This window comes from Quercus suber, unplaced genomic scaffold, assembly GCF_002906115.3.
Source record: "Quercus suber isolate HL8 unplaced genomic scaffold, Cork oak 2.0 scaffold_63, whole genome shotgun sequence".
NCBI classification, from domain to species: domain Eukaryota; kingdom Viridiplantae; phylum Streptophyta; class Magnoliopsida; order Fagales; family Fagaceae; genus Quercus; species Quercus suber.
The window spans coordinates 970,911-981,573 of NW_027069528.1; the positions used below are offsets into that span (position 1 = coordinate 970,911).

At 40.4% G+C, this 10,663-nt stretch overlaps 1 protein-coding gene across 4 annotated transcripts; it reads left to right on the forward strand.

The window, feature by feature from the left end:
* The first annotated feature begins 5,872 nt into the window (after positions 1-5,872).
* LOC111985050 (protein NRT1/ PTR FAMILY 6.1) lies at positions 5,873-10,268 on the forward strand. 4 transcript variants are annotated; one of them, XM_065772747.1, is made up of 6 exons: positions 5,873-6,140; positions 7,035-7,283; positions 7,530-7,747; positions 7,959-8,539; positions 8,983-9,859; positions 10,014-10,268. In XM_065772747.1, the coding sequence occupies exons 2-5, from the start codon at positions 7,046-7,048 to the stop codon at positions 9,842-9,844; spliced, it is 1,899 nt and encodes a 632-aa protein (XP_065628819.1). In that variant the 5' UTR covers positions 5,873-6,140; positions 7,035-7,045; the 3' UTR covers positions 9,845-9,859; positions 10,014-10,268. The 4 variants fall into 4 exon arrangements, with proteins under 4 accessions (XP_065628819.1, XP_023872444.1, XP_065628820.1 ...); XM_024016676.2 differs by having other exon boundaries at positions 8,983-10,268; XM_065772748.1 differs by having other exon boundaries at positions 7,035-7,196; positions 8,983-10,268.
* Positions 10,269-10,663: the final 395 nt, after the last annotated feature.

Below are 10,663 nucleotides of genomic sequence, written 5' to 3' on the forward strand. Positions count from 1 at the left end.
CATCTAGAGACACTGGACTGAACGGAAACTCATACCAAATGCTGAACACCTACGGAAATACTACCAGTAGGGGCGACGTTCACATAAAGCAAAAATTGCTTTTTGGAATGACGCCAAGACCTACGGACTACCTTCTCAAATATTTGCTACAATAAGCCCAAAGGGCAGTTTTTCTTTCCTACTCAATGTTTGCTACAATAAGCCCAAAGGGCAGTTTTTCTTTTCCTACTTAAGTATTTGCTACAATAAGCCCAAAATGGGTAGATTTTGTTTTCGAATTACTTTTTATATAGATGCATGGCAATAAGAGGAGTTTACTTAGAACTACTGATGTTTCTACTTACAAATAAGAGGATATTAAAGACTGACAAATTGACCATCCACAAAGTGGACGAGGTCCAAAAGCTGACGGTCCATCCACAAAGTGGACGGGATAAAAAAAACTGACGGTCCAAAAATGACCAAGTCCCCAACCATCTCAGCTCTCAAGCTGACGGTTTAAAAGATGGGCCAAACCCCAACCATCTCAACTCTCAAGCTGACGGTCTAAAAAGAATGACCAAGTCAGTCATTCCAGCTCTCAAGCTGACTGGCCAAGTCCATCTCAGCTCTCAAGCTGACGACCAAGTCAATCATCTCAGCTCTCAGGCTGACGGTTTCAAAGATTGGCCAAACCCCCAAACCATCAGCTCTCAAGCTGACGGTTTAAAAAGAGACTGACCAAGTCAGTCATTTCAGCCCTCAAGCTGACAGTCTAAAAAACTAAATATGGTCAAGACCACCATCATTTCAAACTGACGGTCTAAAGATGGCCAAAGTCCAAAGGACATAAAGCTAAGTGACCAAATCCACAAATGGACGAACAAAACAGCCGACGGTCTAAAGATGGTCAGTCCAAAAAAGGCTGACGGTCTAAGTAACCAAATCCAAAAATGGCCGCCAAAAAACGGGCGAGAGACGGTCTAAAAGACCAAAAAATTAAACCGACGGTACAAGAAACCAAGTCCACAAGATGGGCTAAGCAACAAATTGACAGTCTAAGTAAAGACTGACGGAGTTCATAAGCCAATGACGTCAGCCATTAGGCTGACGGTCTTAAAAAGGCTAAATCTATCAGTCCACAAATAGACAAGTCTATAAGGCAAGGCAGCAGGATCTTGCCAAAAATTTCTACAATCTTTAAAGCAAAATGATTAAAAGATGACGGGTTCATTAAATTAACCGACGGATTAGTGAAACTAAATAAGAAGGCCCGTAGTCTTGGTTTCAAAGCATACAAGAAAACCAAGCAAAATAAGCAGCACGCAGGTAATAGAAAACTGACGGCATTATAAACAAATCCAAGCCTAAAAAAGGGCATTTACAAAGCTGTCAAAATATTACACAACGGTGCCCAAAGAGGCACTTAATAAAGATTGTCTTCTACATAATAAAAAAAAATAAAACAAAATAAGAATGATAAAACGTCACTTCAAGAAATTTTCTATTTGCGGCAGGCTCCTCTTCGTCGAGCAGTACCATAGGGGGAGTGGCTGCAGCCGTCGGAAGGTTCATAGCAGGTTGGGCCAACACAACCCCACTCTCTTCGGGAGGGGGGAATCAACAGGGTCGTCAACACCAGGGGTGACGGCATCTGTCGCAGGCGTCATGGGCCGAGCGTCATCTATGTTGATGCCAGATAGGTCCAAATCAGGAAAAGCTGACGCCACCTGTTTAAGACAGTCATCGAATCCCGTGCCATAATAACTGCCACAGGAATCGATAAAGGCATCTGACGCCTTGAATTTCTCAACAGCGTCAGCCCCTACCGTCTCCAACTGGTCGTAAAGAGCCGTCAGCTTTCCTTCTATTTCGAGCCGCTGACGCTTCGCCTCTTCCAACTCCGCCTTCACGTCTTTCAGTTCAACGTTAAGTGTGCGCACCGCCTCTTTATACTGAGCCTGTTGGTTTCGCATATTGGCGTTGTGCTTATTAACGCGAGTGACGACCCCCTCCTTGGCCACACACCGGTCCTGCAGCGCCTTCACACGAACCAAAGCCTGAAAAAATGATATAACCGTCAGTTAATAAAAGAAAAAGATGAGCACGACAGTCAAAGAGAAAGAAGTAAAACTGACGGCTTACCCGAGAGAGGTCGAACAAGGCCGACGACCCCAGCTCTTCCGCCCTAGCTGATCGCAAGGATCCATGTCCGTCGGCTTTATGAGTGCTTGGATAGCCTCGACGGCGAAGTCCTTGTGCATCAGCAGGCTCTGAGGTCCCTGCAGGACGGGACCAGAAGAGGTCATGACGCCTTTCCCAGCTCCATGACCCGACGTAGGGGGCGACTTCACGGGAGTGACGGCTGGTCTCTTCGGCGGGCGAATGACCACTCCGTCAGTTTTCCTCTTCTGGGAGCCCTTGGCGACGGTCCTGGGGGCAGACGTAGACGTCGCCTCACCCTTAGCTTTCTTCTCCTCCCGCTGACGGGCAGCGGCGGCCTTAATCCGCTCCTTGGCAACATCCATTTCTGCAACAAAGACAAACAAAAACAAACATAAGGGAAGCCGACGACTATAAGCATGAAAGCTGACGGATAGATAAGGACTCACGGTGACGGGCAAACTCTTCCAACCTGCGAGCCTCGGGCGTTGGTTCAGGACCCCCACAGTATGTGTAAAGAGTATCGAGGGTAATTAAGTCCCGGCACGATCGCTCTCCTATGGGTATCCCCAAAAGCCGACGGATGAAGTCTTCTTGCTCGTCAGTTATTGATGGACGAGCGAAAGCTGAAAAAAAAAAAACTTGGCTGCGTTAGTATCTTTCAAAAAAAAAAAAAAAAAATGGCAAACTGACGAGGATAAAAGGTGACGACTAAAACCTGACTCCTTAACAAACCCCCAAGTATTGTCAAAACAACCATGAGGAATTGTTTCCCATTCATCCTGACGGCACACCCAGTCCGTCCCCTCTACGAAAAAGAACCTACTCTTCCAGGCTCTATTGGAATCTGGCATTTCAGACACCAGCCTTAATTCCTTCTCCCTGACGGCGAAGTGATACATCCCTCCTGATGAAGAAAGGTGCCGAGGTCTATAACAATAGAAGAATTCATCCAAGGTAAGCTGACGATGACCTCCGCTTAAACGACCCCACAACACCTCGGCACTAATAAAAATTCTCCAGGAGTTTGGGGCAATCTGACTGATTGAGATGCCAAGATAATCAGCTAGCTGACGGTGCAAAGCCGTCAGGGGCAATCTCAACCCGGCAGCAAACATGGCGTCATACATGCCAACGTCTGCAGTTCTTCCGTATAACACTTCTCACCCTCCATAGGCAGACGGGTGGGAATATGGTCAGGGATTTGAAAACGGGTACGTAGTTCATTAAAAATTTTAAGCGTCATCTTTGGAGAGAATTTATTCACAGCCCAGTCCTTGGGAAGGATGAAGGGACGACTACCTTCAGGACCTACAGAATCCCCTTCACTAGACTCCTCGACGCCTTCATCCCCGTCACTATTCCCCCCTAATTCAACTTCACTCCCCTCGCCTACTTCCTCCTCCTGGCCGCCGTTTCCTTGACCTTCCATTTCTTCGACGGCAACATGTGCTGACGTCTCCCTCTCTGACGACCAGGAGGAACTCTCAGACTCACTACTTGAGCCTGAACCAAACACCTCGTCGTAGCCCGCTCCTTCGCGGACCGACGACTGATCACTTGACATCTACCTACAAGTGACGGGTGTAAACTAAGCACCTAGGATGACGACCTCACTTTAAAAGAGAAGAAGTAATTGAAAGCATGCGAGAAAGGAAGGGAAACTTACAAGTTCTGGAGTGACGGTTGAAAAAGCAACGGCGGGAACGTTGGTAGAGCTGACGGAATATGGGCGACGGATGTGCTCTCCAGGAATCAAGTGAATGAAATAGTGAAAATGAGGAGAGGGGACCACATATATATAAGCTAAACGCACGGAAGACGAAGCGACGCCCGCGTTCAGACACGGAGCCAATCCAAGCACGCCACCTGTCCTAGCATTTAATGCTAAAAGTGTCAGCAGTAATGATTCTTGTCTTGAATCAAAGTGGCAGGAAGTGACGAATACAAACTCCATAACCCGTCAGGTACAGCCGACGGAGATATGGAGTAGGGGGCAACTGATATGGAAGAATTATAGCAGGTACCTAACCCGTCAGCTTATGTTCTGGCTGACGGGTCAAGATGTGACGTAAGATAAACGTAACGAAATGCAGACTGGATCAAGACAAAATTGACGGGCTGAAGTCCCCAAGTCCAACTGACGGCAATTTGAAGCCCCTAGGTTACTGAACGAAGCATGAAGGCTGACGGTAACTTAGCTGAAGGGAAGTACAGGCTGACGGCTGAAAGGCTGACGGTTCTATGAAGACCATAACTTGATCATCACGCATGGGTTTTAGGGAAATTGCTTGTATTCCACGCCCAGTATCAGAGTCCTATAAGGAAAGGATTCCGCAATCTACGCGCATAAGGATTCCTATAAGGAAAAGACTTCTACTCCAAGGAAGAAAAGTCCACCCTTTACTACTATAAAAGCCTCAATACCCTCATAAGCCGAGGTACGCATAATTAACCCCTCTCTAGCACTCTAGAGTTGAAAGAAGTTCTAACTTGACCTTCAGAGGGTATTTGGCCGGCACCACACCGGTGCTCTCTGTGAGGTCCTTTCCTTTTTGTTGTGCAGGTGTTGTTTTGAGCGTGCAAGCATCGTGCAACTCACTGGTGAGATTTTCGGCATCATCAATCAGTTTGGTTTGGTTATTTTTTGGGGAAAAATTGGGCAAAATTTTACTAAGCTTTAGAGCTTCTCAAACTATGGTATATAGGTGTGTTGCAACTAAAGACTTGGTTGCATAACAAATGAAGGATCGCAAGAAACTTTGTAATTGTGCTCTGAAGCTTCCTCTAACCCCCCCCCCCCACCCACTTTCTATTTATAGAGGGAGTAGAGGGTCTTGAGATGAGTTTTTGATGAGTATGAGAGCTCCAAGATGATAAATTTGTTTTTTGTTTCCCCTCAAGAAATTGATTGGATAAGAAATGGAATCAGAAAAATCGAATTGAATAGTTAAATTTTCAAATTTTTGGATCGATACAAATTAACACAAGGTTTAAAGGATAGCGACCAATTATACAATTTACCCTTATAATTAATTAACCATAATCGCACGTCTTGCACTAAATCCTAATCATAATGATGTGTATTAACCATTAAAACTTGATTTGATTATAATTTATAATCTAGAAGTTCAATCGAACCAAATGAAACTTTTTTTTTTTTTTAATAATTGTTTAAAACTTTTAGATGTGTTTTATATGAAGACTTTGGAGATCCAAAGACCAAAATTACAAATTTTTCCTCAGGTCATAAAATGACGATTTTGTTCTTATTGAGGACCTGAGGTTAAAGAAAAGTTACAAAATGGTTTTTTTTTTTTTAAGAACAAAATAGAGTGTTTATATACAATAATTACATTCATTATCACACCAATTTATATTATTTTAGATTGATATAATTTTAAAAGGTTATCCTAAATAATTTAGACGATTTTGCTCTTTGTTTGTAAATATTTTCTAATAAAATTGATGTTTTTCTATAAATAAAAAAATAATAATTAAAAAAAAAAAAAAAGCTTTTGTGATTTGTCACAAAGGCCGATCCCCAAAAGTCAAAACAAAGTAATAAATTGCCAAATGGGACCCGTTTAATGAGATGAACTGGACATAATTAAATAGTACTACTACTAACTACTAACCACTACTACTACTCAAAAAAAAAAAAATAAATAATAATAATAATAATAATTGTTGGTCCACATAAAAACTAAAGTGGAGGGAAAGAGAAAAGGGAAAGCATCGAATCGAAGACCATGTATTCAAGGATCAAGGATGCAAGACATTTACATCGGGACCTCAGAAAGAGATGGATGTCTAACTATATTCACACACAAATTAATCAGCATTAATGTTTGTTTATATCATAGAGCTTATAGAGAGAGAGGTTTACTGTTGAAGGGTTTGTTGTGGCGTCAGCAGCTGGACTTGTTTGGAGAAAGAGAGTGGCTTTCAACAATGGCGCTACACGGACAACCTCTTATTCAGGCGGGCCATTAAATGTTTGCTTCTGCCACTCTCACTTTCTGATACTTTTATTTATTTATTTATTCATTTATTTATCCTTATAATCCATTTATTGCATTTGGGTCTTCTTGTATCTATGACTATGACGAGTCTTCACGTGTTGGTTGGATATCTTTCAACGTTTCAACTTTCAAGTGGCTTAATATTTTTGGATTGTCTTTTTTTGTAACTTGCTAACTGTCCCGAATTGATTGAATTCATTCACTTCTATGCTTTAATAGCTAGATATAGACATAGCTGCTCTTACTCTTACGCATAGCGGTTGAACACTCATACTAGAACATAGTACTAAGTTCCACTGTAATAAGGGTATGTATTTTCTTGCTCTTTTGAATGATTGATATTCCGTATTTTGCTTTTAAATTTCAATTTTATTACTTTGCCAACAATATGAACAACGTGTGCACTTTTGTTCTTTCAAGTTTCAAGAAAGGTAAAGCTTGGCACCGTAAGACTTGGAAGTTGGAACCGTGATGACTGTTCATTAAGTTTCTATGTTGTTAGGAAAGTTTCAGAAATTTTAAACAAAATAATTTATACGCAAGCTCGAGCTATTGTTTTGGTCCTTATTATATATTTTTAAATCCATTTCAAATTGCGGGAGCAGGATCTTCTGGGTTTTATACTTTTATTAGACCATTATTTTTGTTTGGTTGTTAAGCCAGGAGTAGTACCAGGATGAGTGAACTCCTGAAAAGTCCTTATGTTGCACCCCTTTCTTTTGAATTCCGATAAAATAGAATGACTAATTTTTTAAGCATACTCCCAAAAAATTTGTGACAAAGGCTTGGTTGTTGTTATTATGTATATATTTCTTATGATCATTTATATCATTTCTCAAAACTGTAATAGGAGTTGGATTTTTTCAGGGAGTTGAGGAATGGGTACCAGAGAAATTCAGTCACCTGAGAATGGGGTTGAGACACCAACTGTTTTGGATGGAAATTCTGACTCCATTCATAGAAAGAAGCTAGGAATCTACTTCATTGAATCTGATGATATGCGGACAGCATTTGGGCGTGGTTATACAGGTGGTACCACACCAGTTAATATTCATGGAAAACCCATTCCAGATCTTTCAAAGACGGGTGGCTGGATTGCTGCCTTCTTTATATTTGGTAGATGATATCTTTCAGTTTGATTTTTCAAATTTCTATTGTTTGGTTGCTGGTAAAACTGTGAAGAACTGAAATGACTGTTCCTATGTTTGTTGTTGTTGATGTCGTTGTTAACAAATGAATCCATTCTGATTTGGTTGGAATAGATGTCTAAAGCACACTTGAGGTGTTTGTGTATGCAAACATTGGCCAAATAATTATGGGATATGATTGAATTGTAGTGAACTGGCGTCTTTATTTGTCCAGGGAATGAAATGGCAGAGAGAATGGCTTATTTTGGGCTTTCAGTTAATATGGTGGCCTTTATGTTCTATGTTATGCATAGACCCTTCTCCAGTTCATCAAACGTGGTAAACAATTTCCTAGGGATATCACAAGCATCCTCTGTCCTTGGTGGCTTTCTAGCTGATGCATATCTTGGTCGATATTGGACAATTGCAATCTTCACAACAATTTATCTGACGGTAGGATATATATATGAACCCCTGTATATGAAATGTTTTTAGATACATTATTAGTTTATCCTTTTTTTCGGATCATTTGGTTAGCGTTATAGAGTTCTTACATTTTCCTCTACTACAGTTCCTTGTTTTACTAGTTTCTACTAGTTTATTCTAAAATTGGTGGTATACTGATTATGATTATCACATTCTTTTTTAATTTTCTTTCCTGGAGGGTTTGACAGGAATAACCTTATGCGCAACAATGAGCATCTTCGTGCCAAACCAAGATAATTGTGATCAGTTATCACTCCTGTTAGGCAATTGTGAGCCTGCAAAACAATGGCAGATGGTATACCTGTACGCCGTACTTTATGTGACAGCATTTGGAGCTGCTGGTATAAGGCCATGTGTTTCGTCTTTTGGAGCTGATCAATTTGATGAAAGCAGACCAGACTACAAATCTCTCTTGGATAGGTTTTTCAACTTCTTCTATCTTTCTGTTACTATTGGAGCAATTCTGGCCTTCACTGCAGTAGTATACATTCAAATCAAACATGGATGGGGAGCTGCTTTTGGTTCACTGGCCGCAGCTATGGGCATATCAAACATGGTATTCTTTATTGGAACTCCTTTGTATAGGCATAGGTTGCCAGGAGGCAGCCCTCTAACACGGGTTGCCCAAGTCCTGGTAGCTGCATTTCGGAAGAGAAATAACTCATTCTCTAGCGGTGAGTTAATAGGCTTGTATGAGGTTCCTGGAAAACAATCTGCAATTAGGGGTAGTGGAAAGATAGCTCATACTGATGATTTCAGGTAGGACTGATCCTTCTTTTACATTACTTTTCCCTGATTAGTGATTGCTATAATAATGATTAATTCATTATTTCTTAACATCTTAAACTTTTGGGACAATCCCCACCTATTAAGAGGAGTCTGGGCTCACACATGAGACAGTTTTAGAATAATGATTAAATCACCATTTCTTAATAGTTTAAGCTTTTAAGGCAACTAATAATTTATCAGTAATTAGGCACATAAAATGCTAGATCGTTATGATTTTTTCTACTGGCCTAAGCAGCAGCCAAGGCATCAAATGGAACAGCGGAGTAACAAAGCACCTTAAGAATTCCTTTTTCCAGTGATTCTGAAGGATGTCTCTCCACACTAACTGTTTTCTGGTCCACATAAATAATAAGTTGTTACTAAACTGCTAATTTATTTCAATATATGATATCTGTGACTTTTTGGCCCTACAGATGTTTGGACAAGGCAGCACTGCAGCTGAAAGAAGATGGTCCCAATCCAAGTCCTTGGAGGCTTTGCACTGTGACTCAAGTAGAGGAAGTCAAGATCCTTTTGAAACTTATCGCCATACCAGCTTGCACAATAATGCTCAATGTAATCTTAACAGAGTTTTTGACTCTCTCAGTACAGCAAGCCTATACTCTAAACACCCACATGGGTCATCTAAAACTCCCAGTAACATGCATGCCTGTATTTCCTGGCCTCAGCATATTTCTTATACTATCTCTCTATTACTCCACATTTGTCCCAATATCCCGACGCATAACCGGTCATCCTCATGGAGCTTCACAACTTCAAAGAATAGGCATTGGTCTATTAGTTTCTATCCTTTCTGTGGCATGGGCCGGGATTTTTGAAAGGTACCGAAGAAACTATGCAATAAAACACGAGTACGATGCTAATTTCTTAATTCCGATGCCCAACCTAAGTGCGTACTGGTTGTTGATTCAATATTGCCTGATTGGCATAGCTGAAGTATTTTGCGTAGTGGGATTACTAGAATTTCTCTATGAGGAAGCCCCAGATGCCATGAAAAGTATAGGATCTGCTTATGCTGCTATAGCTGGTGGTTTAGGTTGCTTTGTAGCCTCTATATTGAACAGCATTATCAAATCCGTCACAGGGAACCCAGGCAAAGGACAGCCATCATGGTTGTCCCAAAATATAAATACTGGTAGATTTGATTATTTGTATTGGCTCCTTACTGTTTTGAGTCTAATCAATTTCTTAGCTTTTCTGTATTCAGCACATAGGTACAAGTACAGGGCAAATCATAATTTTGAGATGGGGAAGCAAGATGTAAACAACAAATAGAATCCCCTCTCCATGGTTAGTTAAATAGGAATTGGGAACATTAGTTGGATAAGGGCCAATTTCCCTTGTACAATTTTCCTCTTTCTAGATTTTGTACTTGAAAAAGTGTTATTTATTTAATTTTTTCCATCTAAGCAATCATGCATCATTTGAAGTTCCTATGTTACAGGAACATCCACTATTTCACCGTTCAAGGGTCTTGGATGCTTTAATTGCATGACATAAGCATATGACCGCCATATGCCAGAAGGCCGATTCGCCGAATAGGGTGTGTGCTTTTTATTTTTTATTTTTTATTTATTTAAATGTAACTAGAACCAAAGTCATGTATTTCTTAAATTGTATCTAGGACCAAGGGTTTGTAAAATTACTTTCTATCAAATGTAAACTTTCAATTCAATCAATGAAATAGAATTTTCCATTATGGCTTTCTTTTTTTTTCTTTTTCATTTAATAAAATAAGTGGTGACTTCATATAAACCCTCGATCTAGGAGGACAAATGACTTTAGTTGAGCCACACATTTTAAGAGGCACTTAATATGACCTCATCCATTCACATGGGTCTTGACTTGAACCAAAAGAACGAGTCTACTCGGGGTTGCGGTTTTTCACAACAGCTAGTACCATCATGTTGTCCTAAGGTTAGGCAACAACTGTTATCCGTAAAGATTGATTTTTTTTTTTTTTATAATGAATTTTGGTGTTTTTACAACGATTTTTTAAAAGAGGTCTCCATCCTAAACTATACTCCATTTTATGAGTCAAAATCTTTTATTTCACTTTTCCTACTCTACTCTATATTTCACAAATAAAAATTT

Coding starts and splice junctions, on each gene's coding strand:
- LOC111985050 (XM_024016676.2), top strand. CDS start 7,046: ATGGGTACCAGAGAAATTCAGTCACCTGAGAATGGGGTTGAGACACCA. Junction 7,748..7,958: donor TCACAACAATTTATCTGACG/GTAGGATATATA, acceptor TCTTTCCTGGAG/GGTTTGACAGGAATAACCTT. Junction 8,540..8,982: donor GCTCATACTGATGATTTCAG/GTAGGACTGATC, acceptor TTGGCCCTACAG/ATGTTTGGACAAGGCAGCAC.